At 33.1% G+C, this 23,997-nt stretch overlaps 8 protein-coding genes and 1 further gene across 8 annotated transcripts, besides 2 other annotated features; 4 read left to right on the plus strand and 5 right to left on the minus strand.

Moving 5' to 3' along the window:
• Positions 1-955: 955 nt before the first annotated feature.
• Positions 956-1,372, plus strand: SDD2 (Sdd2p; the record flags this gene model as incomplete). Its single annotated transcript, XM_001647175.1, has 1 exon — positions 956-1,372. The coding sequence occupies one exon, from the start codon at positions 956-958 to the stop codon at positions 1,370-1,372; it is 417 nt and encodes a 138-aa protein (XP_001647225.1).
• Positions 1,373-1,735: 363 nt separating this feature from the next.
• GCV2 (glycine decarboxylase subunit P) lies at positions 1,736-4,873 on the minus strand (the record flags this gene model as incomplete). Its single annotated transcript, XM_001647176.1, has 1 exon — positions 1,736-4,873. The coding sequence occupies one exon, from the start codon at positions 4,871-4,873 to the stop codon at positions 1,736-1,738; it is 3,138 nt and encodes a 1,045-aa protein (XP_001647226.1).
• A 1,534-nt stretch (positions 4,874-6,407) lies between these two features.
• MRPS17 (mitochondrial 37S ribosomal protein uS17m) lies at positions 6,408-7,103 on the plus strand (the record flags this gene model as incomplete). The annotated part of the gene is made up of 1 exon (XM_001647177.1): positions 6,408-7,103. One exon carries the CDS (start codon positions 6,408-6,410, stop codon positions 7,101-7,103), a length of 696 nt encoding a protein of 231 aa, XP_001647227.1.
• A 266-nt stretch (positions 7,104-7,369) lies between these two features.
• Kpol_1002p15 (uncharacterized protein) lies at positions 7,370-8,155 on the minus strand (the record flags this gene model as incomplete). Its single annotated transcript, XM_001647178.1, has 1 exon — positions 7,370-8,155. One exon carries the CDS (start codon positions 8,153-8,155, stop codon positions 7,370-7,372), a length of 786 nt encoding a protein of 261 aa, XP_001647228.1.
• Positions 8,156-8,603: 448 nt separating this feature from the next.
• Positions 8,604-10,730, minus strand: HSC82 (Hsp90 family chaperone HSC82; the record flags this gene model as incomplete). The annotated part of the gene is made up of 1 exon (XM_001647179.1): positions 8,604-10,730. One exon carries the CDS (start codon positions 10,728-10,730, stop codon positions 8,604-8,606), a length of 2,127 nt encoding a protein of 708 aa, XP_001647229.1.
• An 814-nt stretch (positions 10,731-11,544) lies between these two features.
• RTP1 (Rtp1p) lies at positions 11,545-14,388 on the minus strand (the record flags this gene model as incomplete). Its single annotated transcript, XM_001647180.1, has 1 exon — positions 11,545-14,388. The coding sequence occupies one exon, from the start codon at positions 14,386-14,388 to the stop codon at positions 11,545-11,547; it is 2,844 nt and encodes a 947-aa protein (XP_001647230.1).
• Positions 14,389-14,961: 573 nt separating this feature from the next.
• On the plus strand, positions 14,962-15,582 carry YAR1 (Yar1p; the record flags this gene model as incomplete). Its single annotated transcript, XM_001647181.1, has 1 exon — positions 14,962-15,582. One exon carries the CDS (start codon positions 14,962-14,964, stop codon positions 15,580-15,582), a length of 621 nt encoding a protein of 206 aa, XP_001647231.1.
• Positions 15,583-16,264: 682 nt separating this feature from the next.
• Positions 16,265-16,708: a sequence feature (similar to hypothetical protein; correction of possible frameshift sequencing error~similar to Saccharomyces cerevisiae SUI3 (YPL237W)).
• Positions 16,265-17,132, plus strand: Kpol_1002p19 (the record flags this gene model as incomplete).
• Positions 16,710-17,132: a sequence feature (similar to hypothetical protein; correction of possible frameshift sequencing error~similar to Saccharomyces cerevisiae SUI3 (YPL237W)).
• Positions 17,133-18,187: 1,055 nt separating this feature from the next.
• Positions 18,188-18,745, minus strand: ADD37 (Add37p; the record flags this gene model as incomplete). The annotated part of the gene is made up of 1 exon (XM_001647182.1): positions 18,188-18,745. One exon carries the CDS (start codon positions 18,743-18,745, stop codon positions 18,188-18,190), a length of 558 nt encoding a protein of 185 aa, XP_001647232.1.
• Between the last annotated feature and the right edge of the window lie 5,252 nt (positions 18,746-23,997).

A 23,997-nucleotide genomic window follows, 5' to 3' on the forward strand; every position in this document is an offset into this window, starting at 1 on the left:
CTTCTTCTAAATCTTATCAATCTGGTAGGATGTATACAGATTATACTATTTCTAAACGGTTTTAAACCTCTTTGGTAGCCACTTCTTGTATGTGTTCCTTATTTATTTGATCTCTTTGTCATTTTAAAGTTTAAATTTAATAGTTAAAATATTTAACTACTACGTACAAAGTGAGTTTTAGTGTGAGTGGAAACTATGCATCTTATGGCAGGGTAATCACAACCAAGCTTAGTTTGAATCTTAATTTTGGCAGTAATAAGATTCATGGGAGATTGATCGATTGAGTGTGTATGGTGTGCCAACATATCAATGAGTTCTTGGATATATCCTATTCCAATACCCCGCACCCCCCCCCAATTCCTAATCATCTTCTAGATAGAAACAATAAATTGTATGTCTCGGATTATATCACGTGAGTGACATTACCAATATAAACAAATTGACAGACAGAAACAGGTTTATTAGTATCAGTCATCCATTTAAGGTAAATAGATTCAAGGAATTCGTCTATCAAATACAACACAATTTGATATATTAGATACTAAAACATACCCCTTTTAGAATGAACTACACATTATAAATAAACTGACGTCTTCAATAAACTGACACTATATAAATTGAATCTCTCTTGTTACCCTGCTTTGTTCTCATCGCCTGAACTTTAAAGTTTCGAATTATTAAATTATTCAGATAACTAAGAAGAACTTGACATGATCTAATGAACAATATCAAACTTAAATGGCATACAGCGTTACCAAAAGATATAGATATCGTAGGTTGGATTTGATAACAGTTGATTATACCTTTTCAAGGCACTTCCAGCTTTTGTTGTAGTTGGTCATAGAAAATATAAAAAGACATACAGACAGATATCTAGCAATATTTTCAGGAAAACTAGGCTATATCTCAATAAAAAAAAACCTACGAGTGGCATTAAGATTTTAATTGATCAATCATGGATTCTGAATTGCAAGCTTTAAGAGAAGCTAGATTGGCTGAATTGAAGAGGGGCACTGCTTCTGGTGGTGACAACGCTTCTGGGAGAAGTGGGAATGGTGGAGGTGAACCTGTAGGGTCTGCGATTGCATCTTTTTTGGAACCTGAAGCTTTAGAGAGATTGACTAGAGTTTCATTAGTGAGACCTGATAGAGCCCAAGCAGTAGAACAGTATCTGAAACAAATTATAGGCACAGGTCAAGTATCCCACAAAGTGACTGAAGATGAAATTGTTCATATCTTAAATGGAATTGCCAGAGAACAGAAAAAGAAAAATGACGTTAAGATTATCTTTGATAGAAAAGAACATGATTTCAATGATACTTTGGATAAGAAAGGGGATGAAGATGATGATGAGGATGATTTTTTTGATTGAAATTTACCAAAGTTATTTTAGTCCCTCATTTCTTTCACGGAAATACATAGCAAAAAACCAAATATGGAAAAAAAAAAATAAGATTCAAAATTTGTACACTGCCTCGAACTACACCTTCAAACATAATAAGTTGCATACCATTCAATATAATAACCTACAGCTGCCTATTTTATTTGTGCTGCGCTACCGTCATCCATGTACAATAATAAAAAGTAGTAAATGAAATTAAGTTCAAACATAATGCAGAGTAACTAACAGATATAAATGTTTACATATATGATAGAAAAGATAATGTAGTTATTATAGATATTTTTTAATGTTCAAGTAGATTTCCTTTCGGACAATAGCAGATAATGCAAATCATCATTCTTTGGCTTGAGACTTAGACACCTCTTCAACAGAAGGACAAGTACACATTAAATTCATATCACCATAAGTATCGTCCAATCGAGCAACTGGAGGCCAGAACTTGTTGTATTTTAGATATGGCAATGGATAAGCAGCTTGCTCACGGGTGTAACCTCTAGTTTCCCAATCTTCACCTGAAATTAGATCTTCCAATGAATGTGGAGCATTCTTCAATACCATACCTTCTGGTTTACCAGCAATGAATGCATCGATTTCAGATTTGATTGAAATCATAGCATCGACAAATCTATCTAATTCTTCCAAGTTTTCAGATTCAGTAGGTTCGATCATCAAAGTGCCTGGCACTGGGAATGCTAGTGTAGGAGCATGGAAACCATAATCTTGTAATCTCTTGGCAATATCAATTGCTTCAATCCCGTCCGTCTTATACTTTCTTAAGTCTACAATAAATTCATGAGCACAATGTTTGAAACCTTCGCCATCATTAATAAATAATATATCGTAATGACTCTTAAATCTTGTCATCATGTAATTAGCATTCAACATAGCAATAACCGAAGAAAATGGCAAACCTTCACTACCCATCATTTTAATGTAAGCGTAGGATATTGGAGTAACTAAAGCATTACCATATGGACCGGAAGAAACTGCTTTTATTGATTTTTCACTACCTACATTTGTTATCATTTTAGTCACATCATGAGATGGTAAAAATGGCATCAAATGCTTTTTAACACAAATTGGAGCTCCTGCTGGACCACCACCACCATGTGGGATCGCAAAAGTCTTGTGACAATTTAAATGACAGACATCGGCACCTAAATCACCAGGTGACGTTAAACCTACTTGGGCATTCATGTTTGCACCATCTAGATAAACTTGAGCACCATTTTGATGAACGATATCGATAGCTTCCTTAATTCCTTCCTCAAATAGACCATATGTAGATGGGTATGTAATCATGGCAGCGGCTAATCTATCCTTGTATTTAGCACTTTTCTCCTTCAAATCTTTTAAGTCTAATGACCCGTTTTCTAAACAGTTGACTGGAACGACATTTAAGCCGGCCATAGCAGAAGAAGCTGGATTGGTACCGTGGGCTGATACAGGAATTAGACAAATGTCACGGTGACCTTCTCCAATATCTTCTAAATATGCCTTGATAACTCTTAAACCTGTGTACTCACCTTGAGCACCAGAATTTGGTTGCAAAGATACACCATCAAAACCTGTAATTGTGCACAAATCTTTTTCGAAGTCTTCCATCAATTCCTTGTAACCCTCAACTTGGTCAACTGGTTGGAACGGATGGATATTAGCAAATTGTGGCCATGTAATTGGAATCATTTCTGCAGTAGCATTCAACTTCATGGTACATGAACCCAATGGAATCATAGAATTAGCTAAAGACAAATCACGAGATTGTAAACGGTGCAAGTATCTTAACATCGCAGTTTCACTATGGTGTAAGTTAAAAACATCCTGTTGCAGGAATTTGTCGTTACGAGCAAATCCGTTAGGTAAAGTCTCCAATTCTGCTTTTGATGAAACGAAATCAGCAACTGAAGTGTTCGACTCACTGGTGAACAATTTAGTTAGAGCCTCTACATCCTTAACAGTAGTTGTTTCATCGATAGATAAAGAGACTGTTTTTTCGTCAACAGCAAATAAGTTGATATTGTACTTTTCTAGTGCTTCTTTCAAAAAGTCCTTTGAGGTCAAATTGTTATTCAACTTAACTGACAAGGTGTCAAACCAAGTGGTATTTATCAATTGACCCCTAGATTTATCACTCTTAATTTCATTGGCTAAGATTGTGGTTAAACCATAGATTCTCTTCGCAATGTTTTTCAAACCTTCTGGACCATGATATACACAGTAATTTGCTGCGATATTGGCTAATAGCGCTTGAGCGGTACAAATATTTGAAGTAGCTTTTTCACGCTTAATATGTTGCTCTCTTGTTTGTAATGCTAATCTTAATGCTGGTGAGCCCAAACGATCAACTGATACACCTACAATTCTACCTGGAATTTTTCTGTTTAATTTATCAATGACAGAGAAAAAGGCAGCATGAGGACCCCCATAACCTAGTGGTACACCAAATCTTTGAGTTGATCCTAATACTATATCAGCCCCAAATTCTGCTGGTGGTTTTAATAGAGTTAATGCCATTAAATCTGAAGCAACTGAACAAAGACCTTTGTTAGCATGAACAGTTTGAGAAATTTTTTCCAAGATTGAACCAGGTAAGATAGTACCATCAGTGGAAGGATATTGCACTAAACAGCCTGAAACTTTAGGATCAGATAATATTTTAATTGAATTTTCGACATCAAAACAGTCAATTTCAATAACTTCGATATTGAACGGATTTGCTCTTGAATAAATTACACTCTTAGTTTGTGGGTGTAAACCTTTATCAATTACATATTTAGTCTTCTTTTTCTTGCTGTTATTGAAGGATAATAGCATTGCTTCACCAGCAGCAGTACCTTCATCTAATAGAGAAGCATTTGCTACAGGTAGACCTGTCAATTCTGATACTACTGTTTGGAAATTTAATAAGGATTCTAATCTACCTTGTGATATTTCAGGCTGGTAAGGAGTATAAGAAGTATACCATTCTGGGGACTCTAAAACATTTCTTTGGATGACGGGAGGTAAAATAGTACCATAATACCCTTTACCAATATAATTTTTAACTTTATAATTGTTTTTATTGGCAATTGTTTCTAATTTGTTTAAAACTTCTTGTTCACCATAACCTTTACTAGGAGCGTCTATCAACAATTCTCTCTTTTGTAGAACACTTGGTGGTACAACAGATTTAACAAATGTGTCCAAATCAGCATAACCCATTTCAGCAAGCATTCGTTGAACATTTGTTGGAGTTGGACCTAAGTGACGTCTCTCAAAAGTGTCTAAGGGACGATTTAAATTTGAAACATCTGGATTATAAATTCTTGAGTACTCTGCAGATGAAACATCTGCAATTCTAGCTTGTAAATGACTCAAAGAGGTGGAAAACCCTCTATTCGACCTTAATTTAGCGGAATTGGCATTATATTGAGCACATCTCAATGCACTTCTGCGAAGTGTCACCAAACCAGTAGTATTCAATCTAAACATTGACGATACTTTGATTTAAATTATATCAAAAAAATATCTTAAACAATAATAGACGAATCACTCGCTACACAATCGCTGGGTTGGTTGCTTAGCCTATTAACAATGGATTTGTTTAAGTTTGGGGCTATTTAAAACCTTTAAATAATCTAATCAAATTCCTAAATCGTCTTAAAGTCATCGTGAGATGACAAAAAGGTCTGACTTTATATAAGGATTTGAAATCTGTTTCGTTAAAGAAAAAGGATGATCGAGACAAGATGCAATTCGTCCACTGATGATGAATTTCACTTGTTTGTTATTGTCATGTTCCGTGTTGTTATCAGTTTCTAAGTTGTTGGTGTTCTTGTGTGTAGAGTTGTGATGAAATTTGACCCGATGCCTCGTAAAGAGTCAGATTACAGGTTAACAGAGGAGTCACGGTAGTGGCATAGAAATAAGAGTCAATGTCGAAGGCATTATTTTGAACTAATGACAACGACATCTACACTCTATTATCACTGTTGATTGAAAAAAGCATAGCTCGATGCTTTTTGGTTAGTACTTGTTTGATGTGTGTACATGCAACAACAATGGTTCTTTTTACCCATATCTTGTTATCATATTCTTGGAAAACATTACTGTTGATAAATGTAACAATAGGCTGAAGTTGGATAGAGTAACGGTAATAGCAGTATCCGTAAGCTAATATATCATAAATAAGTATCTATCTAAACTATTTATCTATATACATCGATTCTTTTGAATGACAATGGAGGTATGATTTCAATAACGCATTTCCCAGTATGAAATCTGATAGACAAGCTGAAGTGTCTTAACAAAGACAAATAACTCTTCATGATGAACTCAGTAACTATGATTACTCACTTGATTATTAACTCGGTGAGAATTATCACCCTGTGTCTGTATCTTATTTATATATATATATATATAGATGTATATAACCATTCCTCTGCTAATCAATATTGTAAGAAGGATAGAAAGGATGCAGTGTGTGCCAGAAAAAACTCTCTATCATCAACCGGGAGTGATCATTGGGGAAGTAAAATTGATGCTAAGTTGTAGATCAGGACCCTCATTACGTTTTCCAACTTGGTAATAAAGTTCAAAGTTTACTGTCGTTGTCGTTGTGTGTCTTTTTAAGTCATCATCTTCAACCTCTTGGTTAAGTTCCCTCTTATACCAATAATAAGCATTATGATATGTAAGAGATACCCACACATATAATTAATGAGTATCGACCTCGTTTCTAATGATTTGATTATGCATAACTTGATAAATTTTTAAATCATGTGATACATTCTCAAATTTCGGTAAACGTGATTATCACGTGGTCTGTGTTTCGAATCGATTCAAAATTTATTTCAAGAAATTTTGCGAATATAAAAAAGCATTCAACATCGATTTGGCTCAATACATTATACTAAAAGTTGTAGTTGAAAGGGAAGTTTTCACCAAGAGTATTGGATAAGATCGTCGTAGGAACTGCAGTTGTAGACACAATTGGCTAATTCTAATATAATAAGATAATTTCAAGATGGCTCGTCAAAATTTTATGGGTTTAGTTGTTTCCCAAGGGAAAATGCAAAAAACCGTTAAAGTACGTGTAGAGACAAAAGTTTTCAATAAAATTATTAACAAAGAATTGTTCCATAGAAAGGATTTCTTGGTTCATGATGAAGGGGAGATTGCCCGTGAAGGTGATTTAGTTCGTATTGAAGCCACTAGACCATTATCAAAGCATAAATTCTTTGCCATTGCAGAAATCATAAGAAATAAAGGTCAACAATTTGCCCTTTATGAAGAACAAGCCAAGACTCAAGTCACCAGAGAAGAATATATGAAGACACAAGAGTTTTTACAAAGACGTAATGCAGCAGCTAAGAGCAAGGATAGTCTTCTACTTGAAGATATACGTATTATTCAAACTGCTATATCTAATGGACAATCTCCTCAGGAATTAAAGGAAATTAAGGACCGTTATGGTATTCAAGAGTTCACTCCTGAGACTATTAGAAAATTAGTTTCATTGGATATCACAAAGATGGAAAATGAAGTAAACTTACAAAGAGAAAGGATTGAGAGTGTGCAAGCAAAGATCGAAGACCTCTTATCTGATGATGTGAAAGCAACTGAGTTTTTGAAAAGCAAGGGTATTGAAGAACCTGCATTATTGAAGAAAAACATAAAGAAGAATATACTGAAAAAGTACGTGCTTCAAGAGTTGAGATAATCTAACTAAACGCATTCCTTTTCTTTGGCTTCATTGATACTGCCATCACCCAAATTATTTCAAGATACTTTATCACCACGACACTTCATGTATATATACACATAGATTATTTAATTATTCCACTCGTAAATAAGATAATAAAGACATCCTGTAAACGAATTAACTGAAGAAGATCGCATACGTATATTTGCTACTTTTTACATATACATTATTTAAAAAATTTAATATACAAAAAAAAATTGTGGAATATTCATTCAATTCAAAGATTAGACGGCTCTACTGACAGGATCTTCATTATGGCTTGGTAGTAAGTCAGCGCCTTCATAAATTGAAATGTACTGGTCATTGTTCTCGACATCTTGTTGTTTATAATATTTCACAAACCCTGGTATCAATCTGATTAAGAAATCTAATTTAGTTTCAATCATAACTATTATCCAACTTGGTGGGAGAAGTTTAACGAACCAATTTTCCCTCCATCCCATGAAATATCCTACTAATAACCCAAAGAAGTGTCCCCAGAAACTAGAATGTGGTATCAAAACAAATATCACAACAATTAAGATCAAAGGAGATAATTGAGTTGGAATTGTATAATGAGTTTTAAAAATTGGAGTTCTAGGGTGAACACTGGCTTCTTTGAAACTATAATAACCTAGCAATGAAAAGAACCAACCACTAGAACCTGCAACACCGACATCTGGATATAATAATGAGCCTACAATACAATACATCACACCAGCAGCAACAGCTGTAATATTCAAAGTAACAGCTGTCATTACGGTACCATGAGTGGATTCATAAAGGTTTAACAATGGGAATAAAGAAATAACATTAAAAACGAGATGGATTATGGATAAATGAGCCAATGGATACAAAGACAATCTACTTAGTTCAAAATCAAATAACGACGATGGTCTTAAACCTAAATTATCGTTGATATTAACATATAAGTTAACAACGTATAATACAATTAACAACGCTAAAACACATACGGTAACTGCAGAAGGTGGTTTGTTGTTAGGTGAAACTATACGCTTGACATTGAACATCTTGACAAAATTCTAAATATCAAACAATATCTTTCTATTGACAGATCTATTCTTTTAAACCTTCATCAGATTCATATACTATATATTACTACGTTTTTAAATTCGGTTAGATATTTTTAAACTTTAGTTCTTATATTGAAATTTAATAAAGGCTTCAAAGTCAATTTAAGGAAAAATGAAAAATTAAAAAAAAAAAGTGATTCAAAAGGAAGGGCATCTATAAGGAGCAGATTTGAAATAGAGATCTGATTTCATTTGTATTGAATGTATCAAGAATCTTTTCTTTCGAAGTTAGTCGATAATGATTTCATTAAAGTCAAATGTAATATAAATTAAAGTTTAAAGAAAGCTTATTTTATTTTTTTATACAGGGGTTTAAATAATATTTATGTTTTGATTGATTGAGGGGGGCGGTTAGTGGATTTAGCTAGATTGTAAATTAAATTGCTTAATCAACTTCTTCCATTTCGGTGTCAGCAGCGACTTCTTCGACAGCAGCTTCTGGAGCAGCTTCTGGAGCGGCTTCTTCTTCTTCTTCGTCGATGTTCAAACCTAGAGAGATCAATCTGTTAATTCTGGAGGCGAAGGAGGATGGTTCTTCCAAGGAGAAACCAGAGGTCAACAATGCAGTTTCGAATAACAAGTTGGTCAAGTCCTTGACGGTCTTGTCTTGAGCACCACCTTCTTCGACTCTCTTTTTCAATTCCTTGATGATTGGAGATCTTGGAGAGATTTCAAAGATCTTCTTGGAGGACATGTAAGAAGACATGGAGGTGTCTCTCAAAGCTTGAGCCTTCATGATTCTTTCCATGTTAGCGGACCAACCGAATTGACCAGTTCTGATAGCAGCTGGAGCATCCAACAACTTGTGAGAAACAACGACCTTTTCGACTTGTTCACCCAAAACTTCCTTCAAAGCCTTGGTCAATTCTTCGAATTCTTTTTCTTCCTTTTCTCTTTCAGCCTTTTCTTCTTCGGTTTCTTCTAATTCGAAATCCTTGGTAATGTCAACCAAAGTCTTACCATCGAATTCCTTTAATTGAGTGAAAGCGTATTCATCAATTGGGTCAATCAAGTATAAGACTTCGAAGTTCTTAGCCTTCAAAGCTTCCAAGAATGGAGATTTTTCAACAGCCTTCAAAGTTTCACCAGTGATGAAGTAAATGTTCTTTTGGTGTTCTGGCATTCTAGTGACGTAATCGGTCAAAGAGGTCAATTCATCAGTAGACTTGGTAGAGTTGTAACGCAACAACTTGGATAAAGCGACTCTGTTTTGAGTGTCTTCGTGAATACCCAACTTGATGTTCTTGGCGAAGGCAGAGTAGAACTTTTCGAATTGTTCAGAATCTTCAGCAATTTCGTTGAAAGATTCGATGATCTTCTTGATGATGTTCTTTCTGATGACCTTCATGATCTTGTTTTGTTGTAACATTTCTCTGGACAAGTTCAATGGCAAATCTTCAGAGTCGACAACACCTCTAACGAAGGATAACCATTCTGGGATTAAATCTTCAGCTTCATCAGTGATGAAAACACGACGAACGTATAACTTGATGTTAGTCTTCTTCTTCTTACTTTCGAATAGATCCATTGGAGCTCTCTTTGGAATGAATAAGATAGCCTTGAATTCCAATTGACCTTCGACGGAGAAGTGCTTGACGTATAATGGGTCTTCCCAGTCGTTGGAGATAGACTTGTAGAAAGCGTTGTATTCATCTTGAGTGATTTCAGATGGGTTTCTAGTCCATAGTGGCTTAGTTTTGTTTAATTCTTCTAATTCTTGGACTTCTTCCTTAACTTTCTTAGTCTTTGGTTTTTCTTCTTCTTCTTCATCTTCTTTAACTTCTTCTAATTTTGGCTTTTTGTCGTCTTCTTCAGATTTTTCTTCTTCTTCTTCCTTCTTTTCGTCTTCTTCAGCGATTGGGACTTCCTTTTCGATTTCCTTGGTGACTAACAATTGAATTGGGTAAGCGACGAATTCAGAATGTCTCTTGATGACTTCTTTAATTCTTTTTTCTTCCAAGTATTCCAATTGATCTTCTTTCAAGAACAATCTCAAGATGGTACCTCTACCGATTCTTTCGTTAACTTCATCCAAAGTGACAGTGAAAGAACCACCGGCATTGGATTCCCAAATGTATTGTTCATCATCGTTGTTCTTGGAGATAACTTGGACTCTATCAGCGACCAAGAATAAAGAGTAGAAACCGACACCGAATTGACCAATCATGGAGACGTCTGCACCAGCAGATAAAGCTTCCATGAAGGCCTTTGTACCGGACTTGGCAATAGTACCCAAGTTGTTAATTAATTCGGCTTTGGTCATACCAATACCAGAATCTCTAATTTCCAAAACTTTTTCTTCTGGTCTTGGAGTGATTCTAATGAATAATTCAGGTTCAGTTTCCAATAGCTTTGGATCGGACAAAGATTGGTATCTGATCTTGTCGATGGCATCAGAAGCGTTAGAAATCAATTCTCTCAAGAAGATTTCTTTGTTTGAGTAAACGGTGTTAATGATCAAACTCATCAACTGAGTGATTTCAGCTTGAAATTCAAAAGTTTCGCCAGACATCTTGGTTTTTTTATTAACTATGTGTATGAGATATTCTGTTGGGAATGGGGGAAGGTTGTGTGAGGTTAGTAATGAAACTTAAACGCTCAATTTGACTGATCTACTGAACTTTTTACAATTGAAAAATATGTAAAATGAAAGGACAAGTAATAAAATAAAAATTAAGTATAAAGGAAAATCAACCGAAAAAATGAAACAAAATCTAAAGATGGAAACGATTACAAAGGAAGTAGATTGTAAAAATACATTTCAAGAGAATTCAATTACTTAAATACGTTTTATGATTGCCATCCCCGACGATAATCAATTCTCTAAAATCTAAAATCTAAAATCTTCAACTTACAAATTGTATGAACAATAGTGGAAAATGGAAAAATATTTTCTTCTATAGCCTTCTAGAAGGAAAATGGAAAAAATGAACAAAAAAAAAGGGTTTTCGTTTGACGGGAAAGGAAAGGAAAGGAAAGAATTTTATGGCACGTGTAATACACGTGAGTGGTTTGTTTGTCTTTGTTTCATCTCTCTTTCCTCTATTTAACGAAGGAAGACAAAAAAAAAAGGGGAAATAGCATACACAATTATATACACAGATTCTTCTGTTCTAGCAGTTTCTAGAAACGAACAAGATGGACATTCTCTGTTTGTATCTGTGTCACGTGGTACTGGTAACCTAGATACAGGAATAACAGAGAAAGGACTCTAAATCTATATGTAAAAGAATGTACATTCAATCTATCTATGCATGTATGTACCTATCATGTTTGATCTATATATGTGCGTATGTACGTATGTGTATGTGTGCTTTCCTTGTCATTTACTCCATTACTTCCAGTAACATGTGGGCTTGCTCACATACTAGAAAATCATCATCATTCAATTCAGTGTACTCCAGCAACGTTTTGATACGTTCCGGACTGTATTCTCTAGGAAACAATTCAAATCCGGCATTGTACATCAGATCATGCATCATATGAATGGCAGCTCGTCTCATTAGATTGGAACTCTTTGTGTCGGTTTCAAGTTGTAAAATACCAAACGCACAATCAAGCATATCACTTATACGATCAGATATGCCTCGAGCATTGACTTGAAGACAGACACCTAAAATAGATGTCGCTGACATCCTTATTCTGTCATCAAGTTTGCTATGTTGTCGAATTTTATTCAAACATGCTGTAATTATCATGTCGGCTTTCTTACCTGCAAACAACTCGTTCTCAGTCTCAATATATTTTATAAACACTTCACCAACTTTTAATATATCATCTAGTTTATTTCTTCCTTTCTTATTGTCATAAAACTCGATCAATTCTGGAAGGGTCTTGTCACTGTCCAATTGAAGTAATTTACTGAGTCCCTTGATTATGTTCAAATACACATACGGATCTGGATTTCTCAAGTATTGCATATGCAATTGTAAAACTTTATCCAGCGTTATCACATTAGACTTAGATTCGACTAGTTCTAACAATTCTTGAAGGCCATGTACTTTAATAGGTAATAATGGGTCACTTAAATTCAGCATCGCTTTATCCAATCGTTCTTGAGCATTGATATCAGGAATCTCGGATTCTAAACCAACCTTTTCTCCTGATAGTATTTTGTTTAATTTCTCAATTAATGCTTCACAATCAGAATTTCCATCCATTGATTTAACTAGTTTGCCTCTTATACTCTCAAGTAATTCCTGTTTTTTCATTAGCTCTTGGGGTGATGTGGTGCTTAAAACAGCTGATATTAACTCCAACAGTGTTTCAAAGGTACCAGAAGCATGGGTATTATCTTTTACAATTTCTTCATCCTCATCTTCGTCATCAGAATCAATTTCTTTGTCATCTTCTGTTTTCAACTCTTTTGTTTTCGATGCTTCCAGCAATTCATCAACCATGGAAAGCAAGTCTTCCCATTTTTTTATTAGATCGGTCTTAAATTCATTGTTCATCTTTTCTAGTAATTTAAGATCAACTAATACCAATGCACTGTCATTTGCAGTGACGTCAAGCGGTAATGTTTCCTTCAATGTATCAGAGGTTTGAACCCATTTACTTAATGTGTTTAAGAATATTTTGCTGATAACATTGTCATCTGCAATTAGTTTCAATAATTCTATAAATATTGAAATTGAGTCATCTATATCTTGAAAGAATTTAGTCGCTTCATCCAGTTTTGAATCATCGTCTTCCTTCTTTACTTTTAACTGACTAGAAATAGATTTTTCTGGTGTCTCCAGCGATATGTATGCTAAGTGTGTTTCCAAATCGATAGAATATGTCCAATTTTCATGGCGGTAATTTACCATATTTAAAGTAATAGTCTCTAGACTATCAAAATTATCAGTTATGGTAAAAAATGATTTCATTAGAGATAGTATTACTTCATAATAAGTACTGGCACCTCCTGCTTCGTCCTTCATAGGGCTCAAAATTTGTTTTTTCTTTAAAAATAATGCATATATCCACAGGTTTAGATAAAATTTCTTGCCGTCATATGCGTTAACTACAAAATTGACAAGCTCTGTGGATGAGTTTTTAGATAATGATATTAGAATATTAATAGTATCATTTAGCTCTTTAATTGAATGTGATTTTGCTGGTTCGTTAAACAAGACGTCATTTATCTTTTGTAACAAGAAATCTTTGATAATACGCTTATTCCTGAAATAAAATTCCGTTACAAGGCCATTTAAACAATTTACTAAAACTGGCCTATTAATATATGTTAAACCTTCGTATATCTGTTCGAAAAGTTTTGTTAAGTAATCTTTATTGTTCATATCCTTTGGTTTAGCTAATAGAATCTGGTTGACTCTTTCAAATTTCTCTAAACTGATTTGTTCTTCTTCTCTAACACCTAAAACAAAATCACATAGACTTATGACACCATTCTCTCTTCGCAGAGCCAAAGTCGATAATTTTGAAAGTGGTACTTGTTTCACTGAAGGGTTCGAAACAGTTTGTACCAAAAATGAGTAAACCACGAATAATTGGTAAGTTTCTTGACAATCTTCTAGGGAATCTAACATTTTTGAGTAGATATGCGCACAAGTAATGTCGTTAGTGAGTAAAACCGATATTGCTAAAAACATATTTGTAAAAGTAGGACCTTTAAGTAAAATTGAACGTACATAATCTGTTTTATTCCCCTTTTGAATGATAATCTTATAGAAGTAATTCACTACTTTAATTAAAGTAGCAAAATTCATAGTATGTGTAGGCGGTATATCGTAAATCAATTTATATTCTTTAAAATTCTCCAATCTTTTTTGATCTAGTGGGATCCTTGAATCTGGTAGTATATTTGCATCGATACCGTGAATCAATAATAGATTGATTAATTCATCAAAGTATCTCATATCATGAAGAGAAAGAGGTAGTAAATTCTTCTCTTGTTTCAACAACTCATCCTGTTTTATTAATACTAATTCATATAATTCTTTAAAATATTCTAGTAATATGGATACAAATTCTTCATTAGATTGAAACCCCCACTTCAAATAGAGGTCGCCATCAGCATTGCTGTCATTAGAACTTAAATCAAGTTTATTCAATTTTTCCAAAAAATCACGTAATTTGAGAAAATAAACATCCAATGGTTCATCAGAGATAAAATCAGGCCCCTTTTTAATTAAATCGGCAATAGTATTTTGATTGCTATCCATTGTATTATAGTCTTCTGTTCTTATGCTTTTATCTCTCTACCTTTCTTCTCGATAAAATTAAGCTCAATTAAACTTGGAAGTTAAAACAAAGCTATAACAATATAAAGTTAAGTTGAACCACGTCTCGACCACAGTAATGTTATCCACTGGTGGTTGGTCCGTGAACAGACTATATCACAATTGTATTAACCTTTAAAAGTAGTATTGATTAGTGTATATGTTAATATCAGATGCTTTAAATACTTTTACATAGTTAAACCAAATGTCATTGTGTACGTAACTGTTTGTAACCAGATATTGAAAAATTTAATAGTGTGTGTTTAACAACCAGCGATGAGATGAGATGAGATGAGGTGAGACCCAACCATAACGATAAGTAAGGATGTGTATTGATTGATGTTCGTTTTGATTATTTGAAATGGGATGATAGATTTATGATTCTAGTAGTATAATACATTCAAGTTTCTGGAGGTAAAGTAATTAGATAATTCAACTGGGAACCAAAAAGAGGGAACCAAAAAAAATTTTATATTTTTTGCTAGTGATAGGATAATAAAAATTAGAAAAGAAAAAATGACATTATATAAAGGGGCATTGGATCAAGAAGATCAGGATGCAATTGTTGCTGATGCCAGAGCTGGTGATGTAGAGTCTTTGCAAGAAGTTTTTACCACTCTTATAGATCCATCATTGATGATTAGCTGTAGAGACTCTGTTTCAAATTCCACTGCTTTACATATGGCAGCAGCAAATGGACACTTGGGAATGATTCAATATCTTTTAGAAATGGCTAAAAACAATGGAGATGAAGAAAAATTGAAAGAATTTGTCAATGCCACTAACGAAACGGGGAACACTGCATTGCACTGGGCAGCTTTGAATGGTAAATTAGATGTAGTACAACTATTATGTGATGAGTATGATGCAGACCCATTTATCAGAAATCAATTTGGACATGATTCCATCTATGAAGCAGAAAATAACGGTAAAGAAGAAGTGGAAACTTATTTCCTGAAGAAATACGATGTTGAGCCAGAAAGTGACGATGAAGATGAAGATGAAACACAACAAGAAGGCAAGATTGAGACCATTAAAATCACTGAAGGTACTGAAATTGAAAGTATCACCAAGGAAGCAGCCCAAGTTCTTGCAGAAGAAACAGAACAATTAAAGATAGACCAAGAAAAGGAATGAGGGAGGTTATTTCACACACGAACATACATATACATATACTCAAACTCTCTCTTAAAACAGAACAAAGGAAAAATTATAAAATACATGGACACAGCCCATAGCATCTAACAACTCAAAAGTCTGGATATATATATACCGTCCACGGTCACATTCATATGTATATACATCTATGTGTAAGTGTGTGTGTTTGTGAGTAACTGTGAATCGCATATATATATATATATACGTATGTATGTATCTTTGTATCTACGTATAATTATAACTAGTCACACCCTAGTGAATACATGACGGCTGTGTATGTTGGTAAAATTGCCAGCTGCTGATGGATGGATAGACACCAATTCAAGGAAGCAATGACAGTGACGCATGTTCTAATATAAAACACGTGACTTGTTATACATGTGTTATCATAATATAATAAGTCACGTGTGTTACCCGGCAATAATTTGGGTAATATTTTTTTTTTTGGTTTCTGTTCTTTCCATCAAAGTGAAAAATTTTTGAGAGGAACAAGAAATAAGAGATACAAAAGGTTTTGAATGAGTATAAAAATAAAGGAATTCGATAAAAGGTTTAGGTAATAGTGGTCAATATTGGTTAGTCTTGTTTGGCATTTGCTTTGAGATATTGATTCTGTGTGTCTGGCACTGTTGATTGCACTTTTAAAGTAAGAGAATAAGCGATGTCATCCGATCTAGCAGTTGAGTTAGGATTTGATCCTGCATTGAAGAAAAAGAAGAAGACTAAGAAGGCTCCAGAAAATTTGGAAGCAGGTATTAGTGGAGAAGGTTCTCAAGATAGCAGTGAGGATTTGTTTGCTGGTTTGAAGAAGAAGAAGAAGAAGTCCAAGGCTGTAGCTGATGAAGGTTCTGCTGAAGTTGACGATATTTCAGAAGCTTTGGGTGACTTGAAATTGAAAAAGAAGAAGAAGAAGAGTAAGTCTGTTGAAGAGATTGGTGGTGAAGACTTAGATGAATTTGAACAACAGTTGGCCAAGGCAGGTGTTGTCGTTGATGAAGCCAGCAGCAAGGAAGCTACCCCAGTTGTAGGTTCAGTAGCACAAGAAGATATTGGTTTACCATATAAAGATTTATTATCTAGATTTTTCAATATTTTTAAGAACCAATAATCCTGAATTAGCTGGTGACAGAAGTGGTCCTAAATTCAGAATTCCACCTCCAGTTTGTTTACGTGATGGTAAAAAGACTATTTTCAGTAATATTGAAGATATTTCTGAAAAATTACAAAGGTCCACTGACCATTTGATTCAATATATATTTGCTGAATTGGGTACCTCAGGTTCTGTCGATGGTCAAAAGAGATTAGTTATTAAAGGTAAGTTCCAATCTAAACAAATGGAAAATGTTTTAAGAAGATATATTATGGAATACGTTACCTGTAAAACATGTAAGAGTATTAACACTGATTTGAAGAAAGAACAATCAAACAGATTGTTCTTCTTGGTTTGTAAAAGTTGTGGTTCCACCAGATCTGTTTCTTCAATTAAGACAGGTTTCCAAGCTACCGTTGGTAAGAGAAAGAAGATGTAAAATGCTTGATTGCATGCTACATTGTATTAGTAAGAATTTTCTCCCTCTTTTTATTTTAAGAGTTATAAAAAAAAAATATCAGATAAAAGGTAATAATCTATCTATATAGTCATATATAATTATGTACATTTCATCCATGTAGTTAATCGAGATAATAATAGAAAGCTACTTCTAAAAAAATACCAATGAATATTCTAAAATTTCAAATATTTTCAATATGCTTATATTTCATTTTAACTAATTGATTGTTAAAGTTTAGCTAAGACTGTTTAAAAATATATATTATAACATTATTTAATGACACTTGATCTAAATATCTATTTCAAATGGTATAATTGTCATCACTTACTAAATCAATCAAAATGACATAAACGAATTTCCTATATTAGAATAAATTTCAAAAAGTCATTACGTGGTCTCAAAGAGCCTTCCGGAGACAAACAACGGAAATGCATTCAATGCCTTGGTTAGCTTGCCTTTCTGGTTTCCCAATGGTTCTTAATTAATAAAATTTAATAAAATATTTTAAAGCAATCCAATGATAACTTCGGATAATAACCCTTAGTGTTGTAAAACAGATTGAATTTATTCCAGATGAAAACATTGGCTTTATACTAATTTTTAAGTTATTTTATTTTTTTCTATCTAAAAACCTAATTATGACTAAAAATGAAATTCTATTTGAAATTAAATACCGTTCATAAACACATTAAAACTATCCTATTATTAATAATTGGTTAGTTCTATAGATAATACCCTTCACAAGTTCTCTTCAAACTATTTTCATAATGGATATCATCACGACATAAAAAACCTCAAAGTATATGCAAACCTAAAATACGAAAAACTAAAAATTAAAAATGTAAAATCCATCAAGGATCGAACATTCAAATTCAATAAAACTTTGAATCATTCCTGATTAATGTAATTATTATTGTTAATAAGTTTTATTATTGATTTCGTAAAAATATCTTCCCGTTAAACTATTTGAACTGTTCCAGAGTTCTTATTAAAGCTAAAATTGAAATATTATTTAATAAAATTGACCGAAACAATTATACAATAGTGTTTTCAAAAACTTTCAATAAAGCTGGAGACCAATTTGAAATAGTGATGTCAGTAATCATCCAGTTTCTGAGTAGAGTTTCAGCGTTAGCTCTGTTTCTCTTTGATTCAGTAAAGAATTGTGTTAGGATGTGTCTAGTACTTTCGTGATCTAAACTGCCACTGATGTTAGAGTCGATCTTTCTTCTGTAGAAATCGAATTCTTTAGAAGATAATCTTGATTGAGTGTTCAATAACTGGCTGATCATAGATAAGATTTCATCCTTAGCTAATAAATGATCAAATTCAACGGAAGAAGATGATGAAACCAAAGAGGAAGTGGAAGAAGTTCTTCTACTTACTCTACGTTTCATTGGTGGTGGTGGAGCTACCACATTAGCTTGTAATTTTTTGCCGTACATGTATGGGACATTATCAATAATTTTATTGTCTTTAATAGTGTTTCTCTTAGTACCTAGGTCGAATAAGAAAGAAGGACAGTCATTGTAGCCTGGAACTTCACTTTCAGAACAGTTTTGAAATGATTTTGTTATAATAGCTGCACACATTTTAATGTAGAAAAATTATGTTAGAATCTAAGCTAATATTTGTTTCTATATTTTTAATAGATTTTTGTAGTAATAAATATCTTTAAAAGAGACTTATTGAATGGTAGGAAATGGGGAGGGAAAGTTGACTATTTGAATTTTTTTTATTTCAAATATGACAGTTGCTAACCAGTATTGGACGTTTCGAGTTTAAGTTTTCGTGGTCTAATAGTGTAAAGAAGATATATTAAATAAAAATCAATGGATGATAAAAAAGAAACACAAAGGAAAAAAAGTTCAAAATAATTTTTAGATTTGGGAATCATGTTTAAATACTAATTTGAAATTATAATGAGGATAACATAATCTGATGAATGCAAACAGTTTTTTTTATTAGTTAATTAATTAATTGGTAATAATAAAAATAATTCAAACTTGGGTAGCTTCTGGCTATTATGATTTGTGTAAGGATGTAAGAATGTCATTCAATTCACAGGATAAACAGAGATAAGAGTATCAATTTATTGTAAATAGAAATTTTTAAGAGTACTTGTGCGTATCTCTCATACTCAACAAATTTGATCAAGCTACGTTATATCTTTGATACAACAATAGATGGTGAGAATTGCTTTCTAAACTCAATTAAATCAATCGATTACCAAACTAGCCTACATCGAATTGAAACAGATTGAATCGTAAAGGTTACATACACTTATCCACTACACTGATTTCGAAATAACCTTCGTAGCAGTAAGTATAAAGTTAAAATTAAAAAGAAAACCGTACAGTCAAAGAAATGTGATCCATTAATATCAAGGATAATTTAAATTTTTCGAAATTTCAACGTACTGACAAAAAAAATTTTATTTCTTTCGAAGGCATCTGAATGTCTGCTAACTGAAAAAAAAAAGAGAGATGGTATAGAATAGTAACAGAATTTATCGCAATTACATTCGAGAAGTACGTGAGTTTCTTCTGGTTTGTTCGATTCAACTAAAAGTTAATTTGACAGGGAGCAGAGCAGTATTAGATCTGTAGGATTCGAATATAGAATATTACCACACAGATATGAATAGAAAATAGTTTGCTCTGCTACATTTTAAAGCCGACAAAAAGAGAAAGACAACGTAGACAGTAAGCATACTGTATAGCAAAAGGGACACATTGGAAGATAAGGATAGATAGTTGCTTATTAGAAGAAAAAATACAAGATGTTGTCTGTAGTGTTGGATTAGAGGGTTTGTTGGTCAAGAGCAGTGTGTTGACGTAACAGATTCAGCACGTTTGCAAGAAGAAAGAAAAATTTGTTTCTTTTTTGAATTTATTTTTTGCCTAAGCAATATTTTCTGGGCATCATGGTGAGGAAGAACTTCCTCAGAGGTCTTACGTGAGGATCAATTTGAACTGCTAGAACAAACCCCAAGATGATCTAAAAATTAAAAAGAGATGACAGAATACTGAGTGAATGGCAAGAAATCCGTGAAAGTATCAATACATATATCATCTTTTTCTTATAATTATTATTATTGCAATTATATTATAAATTTGGCATTTACTAGATAGATAATGTTTTAAATGTGATGTACCATTCATTAACTTGCATAAAACCAAGACGATTTTGTATGGTCTTTTAGTAAAATGCAATTTTAATTAGCCACTATGCAGGTCTAAATTATTAAACCTTCTTTGCATATGCATATGCATTATTTCTAAAAATATATATAAATAAATTAATATTTGTCTCATTTTACAAAATGTATACTGCTGATTGATCAGGTCATCTATGAATAATTCAGTATTAATTAACTACTTGACATAAATTATATTGACCCAATACTGTCATAATTTCTTGGCTGTCTACATAGTTTATACAAGAGTTTCCAACCGATCAAATCTCCCTATAGTTATGCCTTGTTTCTACTATTATTATTTTTTAATAGTAATTTTGACTTTTTGGTGGAAACACATTTCCAACTAAATCGCAGAATACTAACAGCATACGCTATGTATTTTTATGGGCAGTGTAATAAAAAAAAAAATATTTCTCTACTAGATGTTATCCAGAATGAACATTTTAAAAATGCCACTAATAATGGTACTGGGAACAATTAAAGACCTGCTGTTCTGGACCTACCTTCGAAAATCATTGCTGAGAAGTTAACAGATGTAGCTTAAGACAGAGAGCGAGGGAGAGTATAATTCTTTATTTGGTAATTCATCAAAAAGTAACAAGAACCGATGATGCAGATGACGAAAATACGCAAAGATGCCTAAATAGTCTATTTCATTGGTTATTGGTTATTGGCTATTGATTAAATTCATTTAGCTCTACACAATTTGACTTCCGTACACTGTTTAACAGAAAAAAAGAGTTTAACAATACTAATATAGCTCATATGTCATCCTCACCATAATAGCATAAATCACTTGAGTACATAGATAGATACATTGCAGCACAGAGCTTCTTTCTCGCTCAGCAATGTTATGCTGTTCTTCGTCTTTGCTTCTGTAATCGATCAAAAATTCCAACTCGGTAATTGAGATGCAGGCAATTCTCCCAGCTCTACGCACAATTATATCTGTGAATTAATAATTTTCCAAATTCAAAGTATTGACGTCAATATGATGAAAATAGAACTACTAGAAAAAAGCATAGTCCCACGTATTTGCCTGAGTACTATCTGCAAAATGTTCCCATTCGGTCGAAATTCAGATCTAAATGAGAAAGTTCAATTTTCTTTCTCTCCCACCAATGCCCAGTGACCTCTGTATGCCTGTGGATTTAAGCTAACTGCCTCTCATCCAATTAATGCATTTTTCTTTTTATTAGAAAGATTTTTGGCCGACCATAAATACCACAAAAATGGACTGAGAGTTCGACGCATGACTTTAAGAATTCACTCAACCCAAATGTGAAAAAGAAAATTGCTTTTATTTTTTTATGTTTTTTGGCTTTTGGGAAGAAACTGCGCAGAGTCAAGAGGCTCCTCTTTACTTTTCGGCTGGTTTTCCTTTTTTTTCTTTTGGGTTTTTGGGTTTTTTGTATTTTTTTTTTATGTAGTTTGATGATTTTGTGATTTTCCATTTTAGCATAACTATGTTCTGCAGTAAAAAGAGAGACAACTTGTTTTGTCGGAGCCTTTTTCTTCTGTTCTGCTCTTGTCCGACAAAATGTCTTTCCCCTCGCAGGATGGATGAAAGAGGGGCAAATTGGAGAGAGTTTAGCCCTCTTTTCCTTCACAACTATTCCATAAATCTATGAAAAAAAGAAAGACAAAAAAAAAAAAAGCCAAAGCTGATTATGTACAATAATTTAACAGCCCTGGTGGGCAATTTCCCTGGTCAGAATTACTTTTTTCTATCATATCTTTCTTTTTGCATTGCTTCCTAATTCGGTATTAAATACTTTTCTTTTTTGGGGGTTTTAGTTACAACTGTTTCTCTGTATTTTCCAATTTCTCTGTCTATTCTTGGGATTCTATTTTAGAGAAAGCACAAAAAAATGATTAATTTCTAAGAACAATGATGATAAGGGAAAGAGTACCTAGAGAAGGTAAAGAGGCATGGATTCTACATAGCTTTAATTTGTAACCTCTGAGTAGTAGTCCCTCTCGACCCATTTAGTGATAAATAGGGCTAATAATGTAAATTCCGTACTATTTTTACATGGTTAAATGATGAAAATGAAAAAATTTGAGAAATAAAACCCTATAGTTCTACTAATGTTATTGAAATGGTTTTGACAGATATGGATTTAGGCAGCCACTGGGCTTGAGCTTTAGCATATGAAAGTTGAAATTTTTGAAAAGCTTACCAGAAAACAGAGATATCTTAGTGCTAATCAATGCCAATATTTATTGCTACCAATTGTTTATCTGCCAACATATCCATCTATATGCTTCTTTTCTACTTGATGATGTTGAAATACTACAAGATTTATTTAGATTAGGTATGCCATTGAAGGGTTCAAGTGGAATTAAAATATAATATTAGATATTATATTTTAAATTATCATTGTAAAGAGTCCATCATATAATCGTTATAGAAAACAATAGAGGAAACCACCAACAAAAGCTCTGTTTGTAAAATATATGTATTTTAAAACTGATCCCTTTTTGGTACTGGCTAGGTGGACGACATATATACCACTTTTGAGCCGATACATAGGATCCCTACGTCATTGTTTTGCCTTTTTATTGATATATTTGAACTACATCTAACTTTATCACATTGATAGAAATTTTATGTATGCTAATATTTATTTAGGTTGTAGTGAAAGGCAGGCTACTGGATTTGATTTAAAAATTGAACTTGAAATCAAGTCTATTAATATGCCTTCAAGTAAAAAGAAAAGTCACATCAAAATTTGATTCATATTGTCCGAGATTTTAGAGAGGATCAAATAGTGTCTTTGAGTATTGAGTAACCATAATTTCTGTTGAGGTAAGGTGTCCAATATATTTTGGAAATTTTATTAACGTCAATTTTATTGACTAGCACTTGTTTTCTTAGTTGGCTCAAGATACTCTTCTGGCCAACAATTGTAGCTTTATTTGTGTTTATGAAATAAACACAAATAATAACAATAACAATATTTTTATTTACCATTTTACGTTGATGCTATAGGAATAAACAATGCATGTCATTATATCTTAGTAGGGAAAGTCACTTTATTCCAGCTCAACGTCTGCTATAAATGGAAAGATGACAACACTTGCATTAGGAGGTAAAATGATAAACCTCCTGGAATCGTTAAGAGATCTCTCGAAATTGACACTAGAAACTACCTGATTTAGATATTTCTTCCGTCTAGCACATAATTTGTATCCTTTAAGAAATCAAAAAACATTGTAGCCCTTGTTTTTCTTGTCTGTCATTCTCTTTCTCAGAAGTAAATTGAAATCTTGAAACAAAAATCAAATATATTTAGGAAGTAGACAGATAATTGGTTATACTCGAAATTAAGGTTTAATTGACCAAAGTTTGAAATATATTGTATCCTCTTCTTATTAAATTGTTGATTTGCATTAACCTATTCAAAAGTGAAACAACACAGTTGAACATTCTTACAAGCACGATGAAAATGAATTATGTTAAGGGGAAGATAGGATGGGATAAAAATTAATCATGGTTTGGTTTCAGTTAAACCATTTCAGATTTACATAAACCTTGCAATGTCTGGCCTACAAACGAACCACTCTCTGCAATAGCAGCTGTCTAATTTGCTACTATTGTGATGTTTTTTTAACAATTTGTTTTACATCTCTACAAAC

This window comes from Vanderwaltozyma polyspora, genomic scaffold (genome assembly GCF_000150035.1).
Source record: "Vanderwaltozyma polyspora DSM 70294 KpolScaffold1002 genomic scaffold, whole genome shotgun sequence".
NCBI classification, from domain to species: domain Eukaryota; kingdom Fungi; phylum Ascomycota; class Saccharomycetes; order Saccharomycetales; family Saccharomycetaceae; genus Vanderwaltozyma; species Vanderwaltozyma polyspora.